The sequence below is a fragment of the Schistocerca cancellata genome, chromosome 1, assembly GCF_023864275.1.
Source record: "Schistocerca cancellata isolate TAMUIC-IGC-003103 chromosome 1, iqSchCanc2.1, whole genome shotgun sequence".
Classification (NCBI taxonomy): Eukaryota; Metazoa; Arthropoda; class Insecta; order Orthoptera; family Acrididae; genus Schistocerca; species Schistocerca cancellata.
Window position 1 is genome coordinate 946,468,613 of NC_064626.1, and position 27,288 is coordinate 946,495,900.

A 27,288-nucleotide genomic window follows, 5' to 3' on the forward strand; every position below is an offset into this window, starting at 1 on the left:
TATTTACAATGATGCAAGATGCTTTATAAAACTCATAAATTAAGAAACTGCAGTTGTGCGGACGAGAAAGTCAGCATTCAGGAAATTCTTCGCATTTAAAGCGAGTGGTATACAGAAGATGGTACGTGAAAGATCGTCGCTATATTGTCCTGGAGGCAGAGTAAAAGACCTGGAATGATGTTTGACCTATATTTATTGCTGTGGCATATCTCTCTTAGACTGAGTCCCAAAAACGAGCGAGAAAATATCGGGTCTGAAGTTTTATTGTTTTCTCAAACACTTGTCACAGTAATATGATTAGTCATCAGTGTCTCTCACACATTAGATTTATCTAGAATTGTTGAAGTGATGTGTTTAAGGACTTCTTCTTCGATTCCAATTTATAACGGTAGACATTTATACGTACTATGTTTCAAGCAGTTACGTAAACTTTATCAAATTGAGCTTGACGTGACAGGACGCATAATTCCAGTTTCGATATGGACATGATTCCTAAAGAAGTAATATCATTTCTTTATTATTGCCATTTCCACTGAGTGTTTCGCGCATAAAGGTCAGTATTAATAAGGAAATGAATCCTGGAATCCAAATGAAGACAACGTGTTACTCAGTGTGTTATAGAGGTTTCCAGTTCAATCAGGATTTATTGTTGCAACAGTGCATGTTAAGTAAATGAAATGATTACATTTACTGACCAATAGCACAAGCGCTTCTGATGAACCAGGTATCGACCCATGACGAAACACGAATATTAGTACGTGGTGTAGCCTCCACAGGTTGCAATGCAGGGGCTGACTCTGGCATTCAGTCGATCGTACAAATGTGCTGGGATACATTAGGCCACGCCTGCTCGACCTGTTCACGTACTTCTGTAAGAGTTATTGGTTAACGAGTCGCACAGGTCACTTCTCATCCCACATGTGTTCGATTGGAGACCAGTCTGGAGAACGTGTTGGCCAGGAAAGTTGCTTCACGTCTTGCGAAGCACATTGAGTTTCATGGCTAGGGTGTGAGCGAGCATGATCCTATTTGAAGAACACATCACGTGCCTGTTGCAAGAACAGAAAAAGAACTGGTCCAACATTCTGCATGTACCGAGAGTTGGGGCTTGTCGTAGCCCAGACCACAAGGCCTGCGGTGGAGAAACACATTCTACGAGACAGTTCTTGCCGGCTCTACATCGTACGCACAGGCGACCATCCCTTGAGTGCAGGCAGAACCTGCTTTCATCGCTGAAGGTCACGGAGCGCCATTGCATCCTCCAAGTGATCCTCTGACGGCACCAGTCGAGCCGTGCACATCGATGCTGTGCCGTTAGTGGAAGATTGATATGGTTGTTCGTAGTCCCACTGCTAATAACCGCTTCACAACAGTTCGTGTTCGCTCATATGGGCTCACAAACCCTCTTACTTGTGATGTAAGATCCGCCACTGCTGCCCTTCCAATACGATGATTCTGGCGGTCGTCTCTGCTGCTTGGACGTCTAGGGCCTCGTCTAAAAGTGTGAGAATATTCACATGACCACTGACACCAGCTTCGTTTCACGACTGACGCAGCACGTCTAGCTTGTGTGGTAATTCCGTGGAAGATCCATCCAGCGACTTAGAAAGCCACAGTTTGACCCCTTTAAAACTCCTCAGTTCGCTGAAGTAAGCACGAATGTGGCATGGTTGCCTGCAAGCTTCATACGTTTGCACCACACTGAGCCTTCTGACCGTCAGTTTTCTCTGCTAAAGGGTAGACAAATATGGCTCTCTGGTAGCAATGCTACTACGCTATCTGCTGGCGGACGGTGTTGAAAGCGTTATCAGTACGTCTACTATGTCCCAGGGGGCATATGCCTCATCGGATCAAATTCGACGTTGTCTTTCAGGCAATGTGTTATTGGAATACCACGCACAAGTTTGGAACGGGCAGCCACTTTCACCTATATCAAAATAAAGTATATCTGCTGCCACACACTTAACAGTCACACGCGTGCTATAGGCGTACGAGTGTCTTCTAATAATTCCTTTGTAAGTGCTCAGCAGTAAACGACCAAAAGTAGTCTAAGACTGACAAGGCTTCTTCAACAATGTTTTCATAAACCATCAGCCTCTGTTTTCATAATGAGCACTCTGTTTTCCACTTACTATGCTGCACGAGCAGCAGAGAGGGCAAAAGGCTACTTACACGATTTGCCTCCAAATATTGAATGCATACCGTCAACTGCGGAATATCTACGTGCGCTCTGTGATTTACAGTTGTAGTAATAGTAGCGACGACTAGACACAGTCGCCAGCTTCGATGGAATTTGGGCGCCTCCGTGGGTCGATAGCGCGACCTTTCTTTCGGCCGTAACTGCCAGCGGAGCCGCAAAATCGGGTTACGGCTTTGTGTGGAGGGGGAGGGGGTGAGGGACGGGGGACAGGCCCTCCCGAGTTCCTGCCTAGTGGGTGAACAGGCGGTGGAGTCGTTAAAAACGGAACAACGCCGGCACCACTTGTGCTGCACGTGTCAAAGGTGACAAGTCTGCCATTACGCGGACCGCGTCGTCCACTTCTAGTGTCGTGAGGCACAGACAGCTTTGTCTGCAAAGCAGCTGACGGTCAATGCAGAAACAGGCAGTATTTAAAACTGGTGCAGTAGGAACTTGTCGCAGGACAACTAGGAAAGCCCTCAGCGTGGCAAAGAGGAGCTGTCTTTATTAATTACATTTTCTTTTTATTACAATCATACAAATCGTGCAATTATGTACTATATGTACAATACAATTTGGCACCTTTCCAAGAATAGAGGAGTTGGTGGAAGTCGATCTTTAGATTGTAATCAATAAAGCGCACCATAGCAAATAACACTGCAGCAGGCATAGTGGATGCACTGTAGATACCAGCCTGCTGGTTGCCCTCCCATAAGAAAGCGGGAATTTGTTCTACTACACCCGTCCTCCCACCCTCAGCAATCCGTGTCCGAGGCGCCGATCGCGTAATTTCGTCACCACTATCCCTCGCACAAATTGCGTAGCTATGCTGCGCACATAGTAGTGAAGCAGGTGATCTACATGATGTTTGGAAATTCCCGTTACAAACTCCTAGGATTTGTAGGAGGGATTGAGTATATAATATTTTGACTAGGAACCGATGTCCCTAAACATTCTATTTCTGTTCTGCGATGGTTTCAGTTTAGATGTGTAACGCGTCCATTCTGCTGAGGGAAAGAAAAAAATCTCAGAGTTGCTTGCTCGGGTACTACGTCGTATGCAAAGTTCCTTTTACGAGACTCATATAGGGGCTGAGGAAGATCTGCTGGCACAGTTTCTGGCCGCTGCACTAGAAACTGAAGAGACACCGGGTGGAATGTAAAGTGTGTATCAGAACGTGCTGCGTACGTATAATGTCTGTAACAACGTTGGTAGTCGCCACATTGAGTCGCTGTTGTTAAGCGTCGGTATTGTTTTGTACGTACAGTATGCTGTGTTCTTTTCTGTTTCGTTACATTTCCTTTCGAACTGTTACCTAATAATTGTACTGCGTCATGCCTAATTCAGTTCCTCAAACACAAGTGGAGGCCCATGGGATCCTACTCAAAAGAATATGTACTCACTCCCCTGTACAAGTCCTAGAAGTTTGTAACGGGAATTTCCGAACACCCTGTATAAAACAGTTTTGTTTACATGTCTTTTTAATTCAATCGTATACGCGCGTTGTTCATCTAAATGGACATTCTGGAAGACCGTTCCATCATCATACTCTCAGTTAGGTCGCTCTGTTGCCAACGAAATTACTCAAAATTTCGTGACGGTTCATGAGACGTCTGCTCCTTCACTGAGAGCAGTTAAAATGTATGTCGGTAGCTTGGTGAATAAATCCAGACTACAAATTCAAAGATCTTCGGTTGATCCCCAGTCGATCATTTATCGCTTCATTACCTTTGCGGGATTATACGGTAATGAGAGAAACGGCGAGTGGTGAAGTCGTATGGGGTCCACGTTAAAATGTAGGTCTGCCTATAACTGGCAGGGTTAGTCGTTCAAATGTCAGAGGACGATAAGGTATACCACGACCAACAGGAGCATTCCTCGTACATCGCTGCGGTATTCAAATCAATCTTCGGGGTTGCGTAGAGCCGCACGTAAGGAAATTACAGCTTCATTCAGTAGTAGTCACACTCCTCTTGAAGATGATAGAAGTGTAGGACAACCCAAACTATAGCCACAAATGAACGCGTTTATGATCAAGATACGGAATATAGCGATGGAAACTCGACGAATAACGACGTATAAAACAGCTGAATACATTAAGCATATCAGAAAAAACTCTGCGTGAACAGTTTACATGAATAATGACCATGATAGAAGTTTATGAGAAGTGGGTGCTAGATTTGTTGGGTACTGACAATGATCAAATAATCTTTGTCAATTTTCAGCTCAACAGCTAATTCTTGTTACTATTGATAACAAACCACCACAGCTGTAGTGATACACATTTATTATGTAACTACTGCTTTCGTTGGACAGAATATCATCATCTCACTGCCAACAGTCTTCATAACCCAGCTCTACAAGTTTTGTCACCATCTACAATAATGATGAATTAAATTTTGTGACATGACCAGGCCTTGAAGCGAGGTCTTCTTGTTTACTAGGCAGGAGTGCTAGCCGTTACACCACCACAGCATTGTAGCTAACATAGCTACACGGACTACCCTAGTCCAATGCCCTCCCAAACACAAATCTCAATTCACATCTTCAGCTTATTTTCCCCTTCTTAGATCGTCACTAGATCGTACCCAGCGTTGAACGTAATAGGGAAATCTTGCCTGTACCTCATGCATAGGTGATATATAGATCTGATATAATTAAATTTTTCTCGAAACATATGATTCTCGTCATACTGTTTCAGCATCAGGACTTACAGGGCGACTAGACCCCCAAAATTTAACTTTTGTTCTACTTTTCCGATTTCAGTGGAATTTTGAAGTCATATCTATCACGAAAAGATGTAGCAATACCGAAGATTTTAAGCTGAGACCTTGATTAGCTTCTGAGTTTCGAATTTTTGATATTATTTTAATGATACTTTAGAAAAACAAATTATGGTACTAGGTACATTCGCAAGACACTGTTCAAGAGTTCTATGCATTTATTTTAAGAGATATGGTATTAATTTACTTTCAGTATTTTTTTCATATTTCAAACTTAATTTTCCTTTAACTACCGGTACACAAATGTGATAATAAAATAAACTTCATTTCCAATAATGTTAGTGCAGAGAAGTGTGCATATACCGCAAGATCACTTCCTGCAAAAATTTCATTGAGATTGGTTAGTATTTCGAACAAAAAGGTTGTCACTGAACTTAGAAAAAAAGAAACTTATGGGAAAACAGACTTCAAAATTTTATTACAAAATGAATGCTAGAACGAGACATACAACCATTAAAATTCACCATCACTACAAGTTTTCCCTTCCACTCCTCTGCTGCTTCTTCTCGTTGTTAATTTGAAGACAAGGGTAGCCTTTTTCTTGAATTTTCCTGCTCAAGGCAGCATCTTGTCGACTGCTTGATCCATCGTTAATCTCTTGATAAAGACCAAATGACACTATACAAAGTTTGATTTCTAATTTGTGTCTTCCTGTCAATATATTTTGCCAGTAGTGAACCAGATGAAAGTCTCTGGTGGACAGAAAATATCTTGACTACAATGGCAGCCGTCAGTGTGCCACAGTTTCTCGAATAGTCCTTGTTCCACATATGTCTCACAAATACCTTTAATTCGAACAGAGCGAAATTGTTTTCGGATCTAAGAATAAACACACCAAAGATGTGAAATAGTCACTGAATTTTTAAAAAAAATGATGCTTTAGGGTGGAGTTTCCCCTCAAGAAGCCTAGTTATCTTACGTAACCTCAAAGGCAAGTTCTGGAACATCACAATCATCGAACACCTGACACAAGCAAGGTGAAAAGTAAGTGCTAGCAGCTTGGCATACTGTGTACACTAGACTTTATATAGTCGTCATTGTACAGAATTAGCCCTTAATGTTGCGTAGGGTAATTAGGCTTCTTAAGTTATGATACTGGCACAACTCTGCGGGGATTTGTAACGGAGACTGTTGGCAGTAACCTTATGATTCCCTGTCGGACAAAACCAGTCATGACAGAATAAATGTATCTCAGTACAACTGTGGTGGTTTCTTATTAATACTACTGATTCAAAGCAATGGAGAAAAAGAATTTCTAATTAAATTTTGATCGTAACACAAAAAATCCAACTGCTTTTATCTCCCGATTTGTTACCGTGGAAGAGACATGGAAACAAGCATGAGAAACGAAATTACAACAAAACAGTGAGTGAGGGCCAGTGGCTGTGAAGCAGAAGACGTGAAGTCTATTTTCTGGATTGAAAAAATTATTCTTGTTGTTTATGAACTTTTAAATGGTAAAATAGTGACTAGCGAGTTTTACCGAAGCTTTATGGACAAAGAGGCCATTACTGAAAAGCGAAACGAAATCATCATCTTTGAACACGACAGTGAAATTACCCGCAGTCGTGCTTTGGCAGTGGGAAAACATGGGATATCGAATACGAGCTGTTGGAACAGCCATACTGTCAACCTAAATACGTTCTCAGTCCAATGAGGAAGTTGTATTAATCATAGTTTCGTATTTTGCAAATAGCCGATTTGAGCATTTCCTTGATGGGATCTACGAGCCACAAAAATAATGGACTAAGTGCACTGGTCAACAGCCGTTGTGAATATGTGTGAAAAATCTGGTAGCTTGATTTTTTAGAAGGTATACAGATGAAATAAGGCAAGGGTGGTGACAGCAAAGGGGACAGGAGTAAATTAAATATCTGTTTTAGGTGTTTCCAAACTTCGAAGTTCCCAAAATAAAATATTTCCTTTATTAAGTTGGAGTAGAAATGTATAGCTTAAGCTCTGAATAATTTTGATTCAAAAGAAACACAGAAGCGATCGATGTGAAAATCATAAATTTTCATGTTGGTTTACGTAACTTCATCGTAATTTTTGCAGTTTTTTTCCGTCTACTTGTGACCGTGTGTTTTTCTGTGACGTAAATGTACATCTCCACCTACAACTGTACTCTGCAAACCAGGAGATGAGTATGGCACAGGGTAAGTCCCAATGTATGGAGCGCGGGAAGAATGATTGTTTAAATATCTCCGTACGTGCTATAATTAATCTAATCTTAACCACACAGTCCCTACGGCTGCGATACGTAGGGGGTTGTAGTATATTACTACAGCCGTAATTTAAAGCCGGTTCTTCAAACTCTGTAACAAGGCTTTCTCAGGATAGTTTACGTCTCTTCAACAGTCTGTCAGTTCATTTTCTTTACCAGTTCTGTGGTACTCTCCCACGGATTAAACAAACTTATGACCATTCGTGGTGCCCTTCTCTGTATATAAACAATACACCTTGTTGGTCCTGTTTGATGTGGATGCGACACAATTGAGCAATGTTCGCGGATGAGTCGCACGAGTGATCCGTAAGCAATCTCCTTTGTAGACTGATTGCATTTCCCTAGTTCAAAATGGTTCAAATGGCTCTGAGCACTATGGGACTTAACTTCTGAGGTCATCAGTCCCCTACAACTTAGAACTACTTAAACCTAACTAACCTAAAGACATCACACACATCCGTGCCCGAGGCAGGAATCGAACCTGCGACCGTAGCGGGTGCGCGGTTCCAGACTGTAGTGCCTAGAACCTCTCGGCCACTCTGGCCGGCCATTTCCCTAGTATTCTACCAACAAACTGAAGTCTACCACGTACTTAACCTATGACTGAACCTATGTCTTTGTTCCATTTCTTATCCCTACAGAATGCTACACCGAGGTATTTGTATGAGCTAAAGGTTTCCAACTATGACTCACTGGTATTATTTCTCGTTTCGCGTAGCGCACAATTGTACATTTATGAACATTAAGCAACCTGCCAATCTTTGCACCACTTTGAAATCTTAGTAACATCTGACTGAATATTTCTGAAGCTTCTTTCATACAGTACAGATAACTGCATCATCTGCAAAAAGTCTGAGATTACTATCAATATTGTCCGCATGGTCATTAATACACAAATCTCAAGATCGCAGGATTTTTCGATCTCCAACACCGGATCAATAGAATCCTCTGTAAATAACACTCAGTGTGCTGTGTCATTAAACAGCACCAATATACTGTACTCTTAGGGGACACTAATACGTATGTGACAGAGGCGCCCCTGAAACAACGTTGAAGGCATATAAGATTCCAGCTTGGGTGAGAACTGGAAGCCTGCCACTAGCATAGTACCCATTTACTACCACGTGTTGCAACAAATGCGCTCATCAAACAACAGTAGTGTTTCTGTGATTTTTCGTTGTTTTAAAATAGCCGAAAACTCATTTTTCATTTCTATCTTCGGCTACCCTCCTGTCTCGCGATACCGTTTATTGAGAATGCTCTTAACAGGGGGCTTCTTAGAAATAATTTCTATCTCACATCAAGGTTACTTCAGGTTCTGGTACAGTCTACATTGAAATTTAATGTTTTAATTCTGTTGACCTGGAGATTCTCAGTTCTATCGAAATACCGTAATAACGATTTTGAAGCTACATCTGCGTACAACTGAATAAGTGCAAATTATTTTTTGCCATGTATGACAGAAAAGGAGTACGGATTTTGAGTGCTGTGCTGATTTGTGTCTACGGTGGTGGAGATGTAACAACTTCAGCAGAAGAAAAGAGAGCACGCATGCCTACTAACTTGAGCACCCTGTGAGTTGTGAAAACATATGAAGAAAAAACGATGCTGAATTGCATATAACTTAGAAATAAAGTACTTAACTTAATAAATTCAGGTCTAAAGACTACAAAATAATAAGGAATTTTAATAAAGTGATTTAAACACAGCGAAATGGAAACGTATGCATACTGAACAATAAGTGGACGTGTATCAGTTTCTGCCTATCCGCAGTACAGTAAGACATTGTCGCAAGTCACAGTGATCACATTATCCAGATTATTGCCACGAGTTGTTCCAATCTTCCGCCAATCATCGGCGATCTCTTCCAGTAATCCACTGACCTGTTTTGCTTAAACTAATAGGCCTTCTTCTAGCAATGAAACAGGTCATTGTCAACCAGCAACAAGGAAGAATTAATTTCTCTCTCTGCCTTAGTAGCATTTCTTACTGTACTTTCACTATCCGTCGTAACTTGACACGATGTTGTGTACTGTAACGGTCGGTTCTTTCGAACTATATTAATATATCTGAGAATGATGTAAGGGAAATTGCAGTTGGTTGAATGTTCCGTAATTTCGTTTTATTCTTCAGCTTAAAATGTTTAGCTTTGAAAATTTCCGGCCTCTGTTGTGAACAGTCTTTTTCCTCAAGAGTATACGCTTCACTTTCCCAGGGTTGGTCCATCGTGGAAGCTGGAAGTAAGATGTATGACATGAGAGGATATTGAGGGAGTTATCCAATCGGTCACTTCCAGAATTACGGACACAGCTTGGTGTCATTAAGGAGCCGTTCTTGAGGACATCCGTTACCTGCGTGCCTGTCCTCATACGAGGTGCGACAGTAAAGTAATGAGACTTATTTTCTTTGAAAGATGTGGCAACCCTGCAGGCTTGCATAGGCACAATATCTTTGACCTTGATCTATCAGTTGCTTCTAGTCCAAGTGGCACATCAATGCAACTTCTCAGTCGTGAGTTGTGCTGTAGTAAGTTAACACGTGTTTGTGTCTCTCGTCACAGAAATGGAGTTGCATAATATTGCACAACGATATGCCATTTCTTTATGCGTTAAATTGGGTGAAAACGCGACGACAACTTACGGTAAGCTTCAGAAGGCTTTTGGACAGGAGGTTATGTCAAGAGCTCAAGTTTTTCGATGGCATAAAATGTTTAGCTAAGGCAGAACGAATGCTGAAGATGAAGACCGCAGTGGACAACCGTCAACCTCACGGACGGATCTCAGCTTGGCCAGGGTGCGTGAACTCGTACGATTTGATCCGTGAAAATAATTGCAGAAGAGCTGGATGTCAATTGAGAAACGGTTCGTCTAATAATAACTGAAAATCTTGGTATGAGAAAGATTTGTGCAAAAATGGTCCCCAGAAATCTCACACCACAACAGCGAGAAAGACGGAAAAATGTGGCAGCCGATCTGTTAGAGCAAACGGAAATCAATCCAGAATTGTTGAGACGTGTTATCACTGGTGATAAAAGTTTTTTTTTTTCAGTACGATCCAAAGACAAAACGCGTAAGTTCGCAGTGGTGCTCAAAGGGATCACCCAGACAAAAAATCTCGCATGTCAAAATCAAAAGTGAAATACATGCTTGTGCGCTTCTTTGATTCCAAGGGAATTGTTCAAAGAGAGTGGGTGCCTCCTGGACAAACAGTTAACCAATATTACTACAAAGAAATTTTAGAAAGACTTCGTAAAAGAGTTCTCCGTGTCCGTGCCAACGTTGATGATAATTGGATTCTGCATCACTATAATGCGCCATCCCATACTGCTCTGTCAGTACAGCAATTTTTAACCTCAAACCAAATTTCAGTACTACCACAGCCACATTATTCACCAGATATCGCTACATGCGACTTTCTTCTATTTCCAAGAGTCAAAACAGCGGTCAAGGGACACCATTTTCAAACACCGTAAGATGTCCTCCTCCAATTTACATAATATGTATCATATCTGTGGATTCCAAGTAAGATACCACTCATTCATATATATTGATATGCAACGGTTGGCAATGAATCCGCCACATTCAGTGCGGAGGCACGATTACGTCAGCCCTGCTGCAGGAAACTGAGTAGTGAGTGTGGACGACATGGACAGGACTGCAGATAGGTGGCGCTGGACGGGAATATGGGTCGGCCGAGAGGCGTACCAGATAGTCCGCGCAGTTACGATACACACTGTGTCCGAGTGGTGCAGTGATTAAGCGGGACATCCCGGGTTCGAATTCCGGTCTGACATGCATTTCCACTCATCGCCGTCGATGCCGCACAAAGTCCTGAAGCAGCTGACATCAGTTATCACCTTTCCTTTCCTTTCTCCCTCTTCCCATATTTCACTTTACATAATATACAGGGTGTTACAAAAAGGTACGGCCAAACTTTCAGGAAACATTCCTCACACACAAAGAAAGAAAATATGTTATGTGGACATGTGTCCGGAAACGCTTACTTTCCATGTTAGAGCTCATTTTATTACTTCTCTTCAAATCATATTAATCAAGGAATGGAAACACACAGCAACAGAACGTACCAGCGTGACTCCAAACACTTTGTTACAGGAAATGTTCAAAATGAACCATTCGCAGAAGTGTACCTGTGGAGGCCAATCAGCTGCTGATAGTGCCTGCACACGCTGTATATGGTAAGGAAACAACTGGTTCTCCCGTAGCACTCTCCATACAGTGACGTGGTCAACGTTACCTTGTACAGCAGGAACTTCTCTGCCGCTGACATTAGGGTTATCGTCAACTGCACGAAGAATTGCCTCGTCCATTGCACGTGTCCTCCTCGTTCTAGGTCTTCCCCAGTCGCGAGTCATAGTGTGGAATGTTCCGTGCTCCGTAAGTCGCCGATCAATTGCTTCGCACGTCTTCCTGTCGGGACACCTTCGTTCTCGAAATCTGTCTCGATACAAACGTACCGCGCCACGGCTATTGCCCCGTGCTAATCCATACATCAAATGGGCATCTGCCAACTCCGCATTTGTAAACATTGCACTGACTGCAGAACCACGTTCGTGATGAACACTAACCTGTTGATGCGGCGTACTGATGTGCTTGATGGTAGTACCGTAGAGCAATGAGTCGCATGTCAACACAAGCGCCGAAGTCAACATTACCTTCCTTCAATTGGGCCAACTGGTGGTGAATCGAGGAAGTACAGTACATACTGACGAAACTAAAATGAGCTCTAACATGGATATTAAGCGTTTCCGGACACATGTCCACATAACATCTTTTCTTTATTTGTGTGTGAGGAATGTTTCCTGAAAGTTTGGCCGTACCTTTTTGTAACACCACGTACAACTGTAAGACTACAGCTGAAACGAGAAGCCGCTGTGGTCTCGCGGTTCTAGGCGCTCAGTCCGGAACAGCGCGACTGCTACGGTCGCAGGTTCGAATCCTGCCTCAGGCATGGATGTGTGTGATGTCCTTAGGTTAGTTAGGTTTAAGTAGTTCTAAGTTCTAGGGGACTGATGACCACAGATGTTAAGTCCCATAGTGCTGAGAGCCATTTGAACCATTTTTGAAACGAGAAACGTGAGGATGCGTATTCCCGTCACGTTACTATCGCCAAAGTCAATCTCTGAGTAGTGACATCTCCGAACGATGCTAACAAGATCTTTCATTCACTTCCGGCAAGCAACGCTAAGATGCTTAAAGATATTCATCCTCGGAAGAAATGCTGTAAGTTCAGAGAAAAATGTTGGATCGTTTACTCACTACACTGTTACACAATATTTTAAGACTAGGAAAAGTAATGAAATTAACGTCTTGCACCTAACATTTGGTTCAGAAATATCAATGCCTACGCTAAATCAAGTAACATGCCTCTGGTTTATTCTCGTCTTTAGGATTGGTTCAAATGGCTCTGAGCACTATGGGACTCAACATCTTAGGTCATAAGTCCCCTAGAACTTAGAACTACTTAAACCTAACTAACCTAAGGACATCACACACACCCATGCCCGAGGCAGGATTCGAACCTGCGACCGTAGCAGTCCCGCGGTTCCGGACTGCAGCGCCAGAACCACTAGACCACCGCGGCCGGCGTCTTTAGGATTCCGTACGTCAATCGATAAATACTGAAGTGGATTACTTAGCTGTTCGTCTGTCTGTCAAGACCCAACTTTCTCAGGAACTGATAATGTCATATACTGTCTACATTCCCTTGGAGTTGTGTAAAAGTTATTTTGATGCTAATCAGTTTCGACCAATTCTTACCATCCTCAGACCCTCATACCATGATGGTAGACCGTGGTGGCTGACGTTAGTGGATTTATAACGCCCGCACCATTCTCCGCCACGGCCTCCCTTCATGGTATGAAAGTCTGAGGATGGTCAAAAACCGACAGAGAGCGGCTACCATCAAAATAACTGTTTTTGCAGTCGAGACTGTGTCCATTTTTAAACTACTTTTTGCCTGACCGCTGTTCTCCAGGAGAAATGTTCTCAAAAATTACTAATTAAGCTTCTAAGTTCACTCACTCAAAAGATATGACATTTACGTCGTATATTTTGACACGTGAAAACCCGTTCATCAGAACCTACAGGAAACTTCCCGTTGACACAGGATCATGAAATTTGGCAATAAGCAAAGTTTCACACCACAAGTAAATGAAAAAATCTGAAATTTAATTTTAATGACATCACAGGAAAAAAAATCTTCTCGTTTGTTATCTGTCTGTCGGTCGGTTAAGCTCCATATCGACAATAGGCAAAAACCGTCGAGATTCTCGAATCCCCGGATGGATGAACCGTCTTTATACACAATTAGGTTTGTATGAAACACCCAGGGCGCGAATCCTACTCGCACTTTGCCAGTTTTTTTACAGTTAATACACACTACATCATTTTCCTACCTCTGAACTGTGCTTATAAATCATTATGAATTATATGTTGCACTATGCTACTTGTTGCACGATAAGTTAGGGTTTCTTCTCTATGTCGAATGGAGCATATTTATATTCATTCCTCTGCCTATGTTTAATATTAATTTCATTTGCACAATCTCAATGGGAACCTATGAATAGGAAGATGAAGAATGCATTCAGTTTCCACTTTGAATGTCATTTATTGAAATTTTTTACAATATTTTGGCGAGATACGTGCCATCTTTACCGACACGGCTGTCTGCTAAGATTTTTCAGCAGTTCTGCTAGGCAGAATACACTTGAGTGATATTCCAGTACAGGTCATAAGTATTTTGCAAGCATTAGCTTTCACAGACAAATGATACTTTCCTCTAAGCCTATAAATCAATTCTGATCACTTTCGAAGTTCGCCTCTCTCAATGCTCCCCTTTCCTTACTTAAATTATATTTGCATATAAATATGTATATCTTGTTTAAATAGTTTTAATTTCTTAACAGAACGACAATGTGTGGAGCGCCAAATTTTAGTAAAGTTAACCAGCGTGTGCTTAGCGAGGCTGACATGTCCGCATGTCACTCTCGGTGTGTAGCTTAATTTCAGCGTTCTTCATAATGGATCACCAGGCCGTTACAACATAGACCATTTACAAGTTGCACACGTTATGATGCCCTGTTTACCCTTTGGCGATCAGAAGCAATCGCTAATTTGCTCATCTTACCCGTATTAACTACCTCTTCCGTGATACGTGAGTCGTCATGTGCGGAACTTGTGCGGCCACTGCAAAAAAAAATTGTCACTCAGGTTTTCCCCAGCTGCTTACCACTTGTGGGCTATTGCTTGTGGAACGCCAACGATCATCATGACAATTGTTATTATTACACAGGCGTTTTCTTCGAGCAGATCTGGTCCTTGAGACGTAGAAGTTGTTGGTAAATTTTGTAAGTTTCACAGTACGGCGTTCCATATACTGGTCATATCACAGGGCGTGAATTTTACATGCGTGGTCATAAAATAATCGTATCACAAAAACCTTGCCGTTTTTAATAGCACTTGACTATAGTCATATATTTTCACGTAAAAATACACGACGTTAATTAAAATTTTATATGCTGTGAACTATCTGGCCAACGGCCTTGCCGTAGTGGTAACACCGGTTCCCGTCAGATCACCGAAGTTAAGCACTGTCGGGCTGGGCTAGCACTTGGATGGGTGACCATCTGGTCTGCCGAGCGCTGTTGGCAAGTGGGTTGACTCAGCCCTTGTGAGGCAAACGGAGGAGCTACTTGATTGAGAAGTAGCGGCTCCGGTCTTAGAAACTGACATTCGGCCGGGAGAGTGGTGTGCTGAACACATGCCCCTCCATATCCACATCCAGTGACGCCTATAGGCTGAGGATGAGACGGCGGCCGGTCGGTACCGTTGGGCCTTCATGGCCTGTTCGGGAGGAGTTTAATTTTTTTAGTGGACTGCCTACTTAATTTCACGTGACAGCAGACTATTCTCGTTGATCAAATATTACTTAAAATTGCTGAGCACTCGCTTTCATCATTACTTATTATATTTGGCTGTATAAGTACTCATTCTGAAAATATTATGTTCGTACACACTTAACTATCTAACGCAACGTGCATGGACACAATATTAAATGTTCTCTTTCTAGGGAATTTACCCGAACATCTTTTGTGCGTCGTATTTTGACTTGCTACTTGGTTCAACCTCGACAAAAAACATAATGAAATGGCGTTATCCGTACCACACAGAACTGATTCATATTACAATAAGGGGGGTCTTGACCTCCTTTGGGAACGTCATTGCTTGACGTTCATCGTAGTATCGCCACCACAATGGTCTGCAATTAACGTGTCCTGTAAGGAACGCTGAAGTTCCAAGTTCGATTCCAGTTGATAATCTCAGAGTTTTTGGAACTTAATGGTCTGGAATGCAGTCCTGTCAATTCACATGCCAAGCCAAGAAGCGGGCTGAATAGAGATGCTAAAATGGCTTGCTAGCAACCGAAATGGAGTCATACCTGGAGCTTCCACTATAGTCTGATTAAAATTACTAATTGACGTTTCACGCGCTGGAGCTGATTTCCTCCAGTCAGAGGCCCCAACGTCATGTCCGAATCGTTGGCCGTTATCAAACTGCCATAAAAAGTGGTCAGTTCACTACAAAATCCTTGTCCGACTTCCTTTTGTGACATCTTTGGATTTCAAATCTTAGGTGTGTCACTTTTATTTCAGGTTTCAGTGCACATAATAACCCCACCACCAACAACAACAACACCACAAAACACACACACACACACACACACACACACACAGAGAGAGAGATCACACAACAACAACAACAACAACAACAACACCCACACACACAGAGATGACACAGCAAGACCACCACCACCACAAATACACCACCACCACCACCACTACAACAACAACACCTCACCACCACCACAACAACAACACCTCACCACCACCACAACAACAACACCTCACCACCACCACAACAACAACACCTCACCACCACCACAACAACAACACCTCACCACCACCACAACAACAACACCTCACCACCACAACAACAACAACAACAACAACAACACAACGAAGACGACAACACAACTACACCACACACACACACACACACCCACACACACACACACACACAACTAACTAAACACTACTGGATATTCCCGCACAAGACGCGATTCAGTGTCACGTATAGAGTTATCATAAGCACAGAGGTAGGCTAGCATTAGTTAACATTCGCACAACATATGCATGAAGGCAAATTTTTGTAGGCTGGAATTCACCGTTGAGACTGGGTAATGACAGTTACTACTTCAGCCAGTGTTGAGGCATTGTGCAATGGTTAGCACAGAAACCTGACGTGTAGAAGGTCTTAGATTCGAAACTCCTCGAACGTAAAGAGTTTTTTAATTTCTAAATCTAATCAAAAGAAGTTGATTATTACGTTTATTCAGTTAATCGCTTTATACGTAATTCTTTTATTTCTGACACTTTATCACCTTATTTTCATCATCGTATTGATTTCTTTATTTGATATTGTCTTTCTTCCTAACAGTCTTTTTTCATCTGGAATATGCCTGTGTCGCTTTATAATCTGCAGCGAAGCTCCAACGAGGACTGCTCATCGGTTGGTAACGCGGCAGCTCGTGTCGCCAGTAGGAAGAACGGGTTAGTTCTAACGATAGTTAGAAATTACAGTTTGCTATTAACGCTGAAACTGAATTTTTTATGTCTTGAGTTTGCCTGTAGAGGTTATCTTTAAGCGCCGTGAGTAATGAGATCGAGACCTCAGTCGTGCCGCAGCCTGGCGACCGCCGTGTTCTAGGATATACTACACACGCGGGGGTCGTGGTTAGCTTAGGACATGAGTTAAATTCAGGGCTACAAAAATATTCGTCTGCAGCAGCTTAGCCATTGGTCATTTAAAATCCGCTGTCTACAGAGCATCTCGCATTTTCGACATACCTCGCTATGGTCACTTCCAACATTGCTCTATGTTACACATTAACAGCATTTGTGAAGTGATCCGCCGTATTTGTGTGCCACCTATAACCAAGGGGTAGCCAATGGCCTTGTCGCAATGGTAACACCGGTTCACGTCAGATCACTGAAGTTAAACGCTGTCGGGCCTGGCTACCACTCGGTTAGGTGAATGTCCATGTCTGGTGACCGCTGTTGGAAAGCCCTGGTGAGGACAATTATTGAGGAGCTACTTGACTGGGAATTAGCAGCCCCGATCACGAAATCTGTCCTCCCATACCCGCATCCAGTGACGCCTATTGGCTGGGATGATACAGCGGTCGGTTTGTACCGTTGGGCTTATTCCGACGGAGGATTATAGGCAAGTGAAAACTGGCACGCAATGTAGCAACATTGTAGCGGTTAGTGACAGACGTCAGCTAACAAGTTATTTTAATCTGACTAGCGACTGAGCGACGCGCAGCATTCTTCCTTCGTTATGCCGTAAACGTGTCTCTTCCACCTTCCAGCAGCTCAACTGAACTAGCAGACAGCTCAGTGAATTGTACCCGGACCTTGGCTCTCAAGGTTACACTGCCTATGTTTCCTTCCCATTTTCCTCCCCTTATCCCTTCCTGCCGCCTCAGCGGCGTTGGCAGCACAATTGGCGACGCGTGACAGTGGCAGCTAATGGTTCCGGAGCTGCAGTGAACGTCGCAATGCAATGCCATCCTTTCTGGTGGCTCGTGGTGGCAGTTGCGTAAATTCATGCATTCAAACTCATGCATTTGCTTCAACCGCTCATTGAAGAGAGAATAGACATTTTGCTCAAAGTTGAAATCTAGTAGTACAAATAAAAGTGTCCAATGATTCAACGCTGCCTTGTAACCAAATAAAAGTTAACCTAGTTCTACTTTTTTTGCATCTGCACTTCGAAGCCAAAGGTTTCGAACCATTTTAATGAATGTTCGTGGAGCATTAAGTCTGATAGGTCTCTTCTTCCCCACTGCTTGCTTGTGTTCTCGTATCAACTGTGTTGTAGCGGTTCATGCAGTCACGCGGATTCCTATAGCAGTCGCAATACATTTTTATGTAATATTTAAACACCAATTTACATTTGAAATGTAATTTATCTAAAAGATTATAGTCCGTGTAATTTATTTAAATTTTTACAGAACACAATTGATAACTATCATTTCTACTGGTTGTAGTTTCCAGTATTATCGAAATTAAAAGCCTTTATAGAACCAGATCCACATACTTCATGAGCTATAGTATTGTCTATGCAAACTCGCAAATGCATTTATTTTTATGTACACTACTGGCCATTAAAATTGCTACACCACGAAGATGGCGTGCTACAGACGCGAAATTTAGCCGACAGGAAGAAGATGCTGTGATATGCAAATGATTAGCTTTTCAGAGCATTCACACAAGGTTGGCGCCGGTGGCGACACTTACAACGTGCTGACATGACGAAAGTTTCCAACCGATTTCATAGTTGACCGGCGTTGCCTGGTGAAACGTTGTTGTGATGCCTCGTGTAAGGAGGAGAAATGCGTACCATCACGTTTCCGACTGTGATAAATATCGGATTGTAGCCTATAGCGATTGCGGTTTATCGTATCGCGACATTGCTGCTCGCGTTGGTCAAGATCCAATGAATGTTAGCAGAATACGGAATTCGTGGGTTCAGGAGGGTAATACCGAACGCCGTGCTCGATCCCAACGGCCTCGTATCACTAGCAGTCGGCATGACAGGCATCTTATCCGCATGGCTGTAACGGATCGTGCAGCCACGTCTCGATCCCTGAGTCTACAGATGGGGGCGTTTGCAAGACAACAACCATCTGCACGAACAGTTCGACGATGTTTGCAGCAGCATGGACTATCAGCTCGGAGACCATGGCTGCGGTTACCCTTGACGCTGCATCACAGACAGCAGCGCCTGCGATGGTGTACTCAACGACGAACTTGGGTGCACGAACGGCAGAACGTCATTTTTTTGGGGTGAATCCACGTTCTGTTTACTGCATCATGATGGACGCATCCGTGTTTGGCGACATCGCGGTGAATGCACATTGGAAGCGTGTATTTGTCATCGCCAGACTGGCGTATCACCCGGCGTGATGGTATGGGGTGCCATCGGTTACACGTCTTGGTCACCTCTTGTTCGCATTGACGGCACTTTGAGCAGTGGACGTTACATTTCAGATGTGTTACAACCCGTGGTTCAACCCTTCATTCGATCCCTGCGAAACGCTACATTTCAGCACGATAATTCACGACCGCATGTTGCAGGTCTTGTACGGGCCTTTCTGGATACAGAAAATGTTCGACTGCTGCCCTGGCCAGCACATTCTCCAGATCTCTCACCAATTGAAAACGTCTGGTCAATGGTGGCCTAGCAACTGGCTCGTGACAATACGCCAGTTATTACTCCTGATGAACTGTGGTACCGTGTTGAAGCTCCATGGGTAGCTGTACCTGTACACGCCATCCAAGCTCTGTTTGACTCAATGCCCAGGCGTATCAAGGCAGTTATTACGGCCAGAGGTGGTTGTTCTCGGTACTGATTTCTCAGGATCTATGCACCAAAACTACGTGAAAATGTAATCACATGTCAGTTCTAGTATAATATATTTGTCCAACGAATGCCCGTTTATGATCTGCATTTCTTCTTAGTGTAGCAATTTTAATGGCCAGTAGTGTAGTACAATTGCAAGTACCCTATATCAAGCACTTGCCACCGAAACGCAAAGGCCCGAGTTTGAGTCTCACTCTGGCACACAGTTTTAATCTGCCAGGAAGTTTCATATCAGCGCACACTCCGCTGTAGAGTGAAAATTTCATTCTAAAGTTAATACATGTTGTCAGTGTATAATACATGTAGGAAGGTGCTGTAAATTGTTATCTATGCCAGTAATGTTGCAATTTTAAACAGTGGCGTCAGTATGAACTCAACCTCTGACATGAACAGTCCAGTTGGGACTATGTGCATATACAAGTTTTTAATGTTCAAAAATGGTTCAAATGGCTCTGAGCACTATGGGACTTAACTTCTGAGGTTATCAGTCCTCTAGAACTTAGAACTACTTAAACCTAACTAACCTAAGGACATCACACACATCCATGCCCGGGGCAGCATTCGAACCTGCGGCCGTAGCGATCTCGCGGCTCCAGAATGTAGCGCCTAGAATCGCTCGGCCACACCGGCCGGCTTTAATGTTTTAATTTACATTTACTGGTATGTATTTCGTGACGGACCTACACTGAAAGCTTTTGCAACTGTACATTTCATATAGCATGCATTTTATCTTACTGTAACTGGGTCTTCACATGCTTTTTAGCGCTGAAGTTAGCCATACAGAGACCGAAATCTAGATATGCAATAAATTGCAATTGCGACTGATCCCTGAGGTCTGTACTACTTGAGATGGATACTGTCGCTGGGCAAAACTATTTCCGGTGGAATGTAGGGTGTTAGAGGTGTCCCAATACAGCACCATCGAGCACTTGTACATGAAACATAACAGATGTGAAAGGCAGCAGAATATCTTGCATTTTCTCTTTAAGTAATATTTCACACTCAAAACCGTAAGTTGAATGGCACCAATCTACATCTGAGATGAATCTAGTATTTGGGAAGTGACGAAATCCATTAATAGTTAGAGAAGGCCATTATGTAAACTACGTACGGGAATCGTGATACAACAATCTTTCCTGGCTTCTGTTGCTCTTAAGTGTAACTCTTAATAGAAAATGCTGACGAAAAGTTACTGCCCTATCAATATTTTAGCATATGTAGCCCAATTTTTGAACCATAGTACGTTAATGCAGAAAATGAAAGAAGATTCTTCACAATTCCGTAAAGGTACCGCACACTCAGATTTGGCAAACGGTGAAATCAAAAGTGGAGCATGAAAAGGTAATGAGGGGTCGGGGGGGGGGGGGGGGGTGGAAGGCCATAGAACAACTCTGACTAATCTTCGATTACAGCCGCACGATAGTAGGTTTGCTTCATCGATTACGGAATGGGTATTGTTCCATTACTGTCATAATTTTCTTGTTTCTACCTTTTCTTTATTATCAAGTGTTAGTGGAGGTCATGTACTTGTAAGAGTATGTCAGTGAGATCTCTTTGATTTACACAAAACAAATTAATGAGTTATTTTCCAGCGTGTTTCTGGATCCTGTCTTCTGGCATGCACTTCAGAGAATTGGCTTTAGATACAATGACTTTAAAGAAACCTGGGGAAAAAGGTATCTTGTAGGATTCTTAAAGGAATGATTTGGTGTTCTTTTTCTTCTGATCATTTTCCATAAAGCATTTTCAGTCTTGATCTTTTACTCTGCTGTATAAAAGTACCTTTTAATTATTTAATTAAAGGTTGTACAAGAAAATCCAATCAGAAAACAGTGTTTTTACACTTAGTGTTCCGTCTTTTCTCTTGATCACTTTTTCTGTAAACCTTACAAAATAGGCCGGCCGCGGTGGCCGAGCGGTTCTAGGCGCTTCAGTCTGGAACCGCGCGACAGCTACGGTCGCAGGTTCGAATCCTGCCTCGGGCATGGATGTGTGTGACGTCCTTAGGTTAATTAGGTTTAAGCAGTTCTAAGTTGTAGGGGACTGATGACCTCAGATGTTAAGACCCATAGTGCTCAGAGCCATTTGAACCATTTAAACATACACCTCTGGCTATTTAGATAATTCTGTTTAAATTCCGTGAGCCAAATTTGAAGTGATGCTTGTGTACCAGGGAACGATAGGCTGTGTAAGGATGGTGCAAACAGTGAAGTTACATTTGACAGACACATTTTAGAGGGGCATCAAGGCTTCGGATGCTTGCTTAGAAAACAGTTGCCTACGGTGTACTGCCACGATCAAATTCCCAAGAGTATGTGCCAGTTTAGATACTGATAGCGGCATTGTCCGGAACACATTTGATGCAAAAGAAACCAATGGCAATCGGCACCTGTATAATGCTATGATAGAAGCATGATAACTTTGTAATTCAGTATCTGTTATGAGCACTTGGTGCCATGAACAAATACCATTTTGTTTAACGGTCTATGGAAGTTGAAGTACTGGAGTACTCAAATGTTAAAGCTAACAGTACACTTAGGAAAATAACTTTGACTCAGGGCTCCTGTATACTGAAGGTAAGGGTGAACCAAAATCCGTCTCTTGTGAACAAACTTAGAGAATCCTTGTTTCCTAATAGGGAGTGCTAAGAGAAACCAGAAAATTTTATCCCAAAATTCTCCCGTGAAATTTTGGAATTCAACCAATAAGGAGACTTTGACGTAATGGGACGATAGCAACTGTACAATTTAATCAGACAACGATCGTGTTCAGTATGTAACTTTACAGAATTTTTTTCCAGAATTATATTATACAGTATCATAATTGGGATAAACCCTATCGACACGCTCAAGAAGGATCATTTGCAGCCACAGCGTCGAAAGGATCCTCACTACCAACGCTGCTGGTGTTAGTCACCAGCTACAAGAGAAGCTGCAGCTGGTGGCCTGCTGTCTCCCTACAACGTTTCCGAGCAGAGTGCTACAAACTTACCAACCAGACTAATAACAGACAATCTAGAAAATGATGGCGACTCCTTTGCAAAGATCACTTACGAATTAAGTTTTCTTTCTTAAAAATCTTCCTTCCGGTTGGAAAATAGGATTTTCGTTATTGGTAGTAAAGCCACGCAAGTTTCATAAATAGAAAAATATTGTACGTTTGAAATAAATAAGGGTAAGGTTTACCGTGTTAACAACAAGAGCTTAGAAATCGAGCACAAACTCGAAATGGGAAAAGATGAAAGCAGCCGTGAAGCTTTCAAAGGAACTATTCCAGCATTCGCCTTATCTGATTTAGGGAGACCACGAGAAATTCAAATCTTCGTTTTTATCCTACAAAGTTGCTATCCATTTGAATGACCGCACAAAATATAGAAAATTTCTTTTTGTAGTACTTATTACGGAGCTTCAGATACAGAATTTAACTACAGCTTAATATTAGATAGGGGCATAAGACTACAAATCAATGTCGATATACCATTTCGCACCTTGACATGGTTCAGTTTTGAAAGTTTCTTTTTCTTGTCTTAAATGGCATAAAGTGAACGCAACAAAATTAAGAATATTAGTAAAAGACAAAAACTTTCTTGGTTCGAATTATTTCAGATTTTTCAGTCCTTTTACAATATCTTTGTCTATATTCCGTCTCGCCACGTTGCTAAGTTGGTAAAAAAACACGTACGCAGCCTATAGGAATCGTATAGCCTAAATGTTGTTTAATAATTATCGCCGTTTAAATGTCTCAGTACTGAGTTAATGAGCCAGAGATTACAACCAGACAGAACTTAAGTAAATGCATGCGAAAAACTGTTTAAACTCTTAGTTACTAGTGTCTCATGCCCGAAAAACAAATCATACAGGAATACCACTTTCAATAATTATTTCAGCAAGAAGCAGATCACTCATTCTTATAGCGGTATAGTATGTTTTCAAACATTCAAATTTTAATGGTAACCTTAATATGATCTTACTCGTCTCATTTTCTGGAAACAAATGCTCTGAAGAAAAGTAAACCACATGCAAAATGTGGATTGGCGTTTACATGAAATCGTTGACATTACGTGTTTATTTCCAGACCGTCAAAACTGTGTTGCAGGTCTTTAGCACGACTCATTGTCAGGTTCTGCCAATACAGTTGTTATAATATAGTATTTAATTAATCACTTTAATATGTAGAGGTATTCTTTTTCAATACCGGCATACCACTGGGAAGTTTCAATCCATGAAATTAAAAAAATATAGGAAATAAAAATAATACAATGATACATTACTGCATACAAACACTGCTTTTCATTACACTCTAAACAGTTTATGTTGGTAGGGTCAGAGAAGAGCAATGTGTTTCACCAAAAATTGAATCGGATCGCTATCTAGGAGATTATTTTTCTGAAGCATAATGCTGTCATCCTGTTTCATGTTTTATGTATTTTTCGTAAACCGTACCAAGGAGAAACAATTGTGGTACTGTCCGTGAAGCTGGAGGGATCCATTAAAAATATACACCTCGTATGACCCTGCTACTAGTTCTGATGTAGTAATCATTCACCCTTGACTTACCCATGCTCGAGTCCACAACACTGTCATCTTTCTTATCTCTTCTACAAACATCAAAATTATACATGACAGTGGAGTAATGCATTCATTGACTAATGAGATTTTTCTTAACTGCAGATTTCGTAAATGGCTAGCACACATCAACGCGCAGCAGTGAAGGTGCCTGAGCAACGATTAGCAACCAGATGTACGGGGGGACATACTGTTGCAGTGGCCTCCATATGGTGAAATCTATGTGTGGTATTTAGACTGGAATCACTGAAGCAAATGAAAAATGTGGACACATATAAACTGGTTTTAGATTTATAGTGCATAAAATATTGTGCAATAGCTTATAAATGTTGTTGTGGACTACCAACCACACAATCACGATTTTTCTGAATAGCAGAACCATTGCTTTGTCTCTTACTGAATAGTGTGAAAGATGTAGTAAAAAAGGGTATTTAAAATTCGACATAAATCGCCAAAATTGATACTGTCTGTTTAGTTATAAACGCTTATCATTGGCCGTACCAAGTCTGTATAGTGCTCTTTAAACGTCAAACCAGTCCACTACAAACTAAACCATTATCAACAACAGCGTTCACAACACAAAATAAAAAACGCACCTATGTTGACGTGACACTGTGGGGGCGGTGAAGTTCCCTTCTGCGTCTCCTCCGTCTGCGGTGCCTGAGCCACACACTCCGGCGACGTATTCATCGCGCGTACGGTGTACTTCAGGCACGAGGCATCCCCACAAACCACGGCGACCACCCGCCATCGCACAGAGTAACTGCACCACGCATGTTGATACTCCCTCTGTCGAACAATTTTAATCTTTGGTCAAAGAATATACTTACTACGTGTTACATCACAGTCTGTTACGCTTCTTCGATCCTCTGTGCTATCATAGATATTCGGCTTGTCATACATACCGTGCATAAAGATATGAATAAATAACTTAATCCTTCCTATCGTAACGTTTAATACGAGTGCATATAGGGCTGATGGAACTATTGTAGAGATATACACCACCAGAACGTCAAAATAGGAAACGTGCAACTGCATAGTTGTAATTTTAATATTAAAGTAGAATATTGTAATGGATTTCCACTGTTTCATGTATCAGGTTGCACTTAAGTCTTCGTCTGATATATATTTAACTATGTAAGAATATCTGTTACCTACGTAGAATGGCAAAATGCGCCCTTGTCTACTCATAAATCTTGAGATTATTGAAGACAAACACAGCATTTAGAGCTACGTGGTCTCATCTCCAGGGGCTTTTTTTCACTTTAGTATCATTACTTTCTTGTTATATCTATTGTTTATATAACATACAGGGTGCTGAAAGTTAAGTTGGCCCGGAAAACGATTGTATGTCTGGCACTGTTTAAGCTAACCGAGTTAATAAATAAAAGAATTAGCCTTCAGATATGATGCTGAAAAAATAAAACATTTTTTGTCGGTGCAGAAATGTTTTTGCAGTTCACTTTACGTTTCCCCGAAGTGCTTCTTTTCGACCCAGTTTTGTTTTGGACACGCTGTAAAAGTAGATTAGGTACACAGCGATAGGATGAACTCTAAAATCATATGTGTTGTGCAAGTCTCATACCGGTTGTTGCAGTGGTTACTCTTACTAGGAAGACAAAATAATGCTTGAAGAAAGTTCTTTCACCTAATTATACCTTCTTGTCGCGGGTGTTATACAGCTAGCTATAACTCCATCCTAGCACTGTCTCAAGCACTTTACTATGACCTCACAGTCCTCTAAAAGTATTAAATACGTCCAGCAAATTCACAATTTATAACTTACAATGGAGATTTATTCCATGTTTTATCCACGTTACACACTCACTTTCATACTGAGAGCTAAAACCAATTAAACCAAAAATTTTCATCTTTTATGGTAGATAGCCAGACACCAGTACTCTTCCTTCCTTTGATCCCATATGTACTACAACGGATGTTCTGCTTCTGTCATCCACTCTTTAGGTATTCTAATACCTATTGCTTGGATCGCTGCCTACTTTTGAAACTGCATTTTTTAAAATCTTGTCTCCACGTTCTTCTACTTTTCAGACTTTTATGTCCAGAGGCAACAACAAACCAGTGAGCCGGTAAGTAACTTTATTGCTCACTTTTTTTCACTCCTACAGTCATTATACCCTCCAGAAAAAAATCAGAATAGAGTTTTGCCAATGTACAGAGTTTGTGATAATTATCAGTTTCAAGAAACGCATAGTTAATGGAATGCATATTGTCATGAAAGACACATTGTTGCCAGGTATATTCTTATGAATCAACTGTTTTGTGATGTAAGCGCGCGTGGAATACCCTCATGAGACCCCCCCACTCTTCTACTAATACTATTTCTCAAACAAGTGTTAAGGAACTGCAGCAAAGGAATAGACAGTTACTGAGGATATATGCTGAAAAATGAGCAAGTTTCATTTGTCTTCAGTAGAACCATAAAAGTTAAAATCTGAACTCTTTAAACGCACTGAAGGAACCTCTCCTCTATTGCGATTGAAGAACTTCCCATTTCTGGAAGGAAGCAAGTAATTACTGCGACCTACAGAACGACAGAGAATTAAGAATCAGTTATTTTTATTTCTTTTACCACAACCACAATAACGGGATTTCGCTTTTTTACTGTGATTTACAGAGCGACAGGCCGACAGAGAATTAAATGTAAATTAATTTTGTTTCTTTTAGCACGCTTACTGTGACACAATTTTAATTCTGAAAAGTTTTACCTTTCATCGGCCAATTTCCGACACAATGTCTAGTGAACAGCATGTGTGGTCACTCATGTAATGTACATTTTATTCTGCTTGTGGTGGTTAAGACTTATGGTTTCTGATGGTGGCCAATGTAGGGTCACGATTAAAAGCATGTTTCTAATGTTGAGTTTGCAGTTAAAACTAACGACATTCAGACTGAAGAGATACAGTGTATCTATTTGTTGGATGTGTTCATTTTTGTTATGTGTTGGTCCATAAGAGCTTGCGCGTCATAAATTTCATCCTTTGAAAATAGCGTAACGCCCAAACACGTA

General features: G+C 41.7%; 1 protein-coding gene and 1 pseudogene across 1 annotated transcript in view; one reads left to right on the forward strand and one right to left on the reverse strand.

Annotated features, from left to right (window-relative positions):
- Positions 1-24,947, reverse strand: part of LOC126117190 (E3 ubiquitin-protein ligase MARCHF3-like) — a 128,944-nt gene extending 103,997 nt beyond the window's left edge. Inside the window, exon 1 of the mRNA XM_049915041.1 lies at positions 24,854-24,947. Within this exon, the coding sequence (XP_049770998.1) occupies positions 24,854-24,947 (94 nt within the window). The remainder of the gene's footprint in view (positions 1-24,853) is intronic.
- Positions 14,738-14,855, forward strand: LOC126102020 (5S ribosomal RNA; annotated as a pseudogene).
- Positions 24,948-27,288: the final 2,341 nt, after the last annotated feature.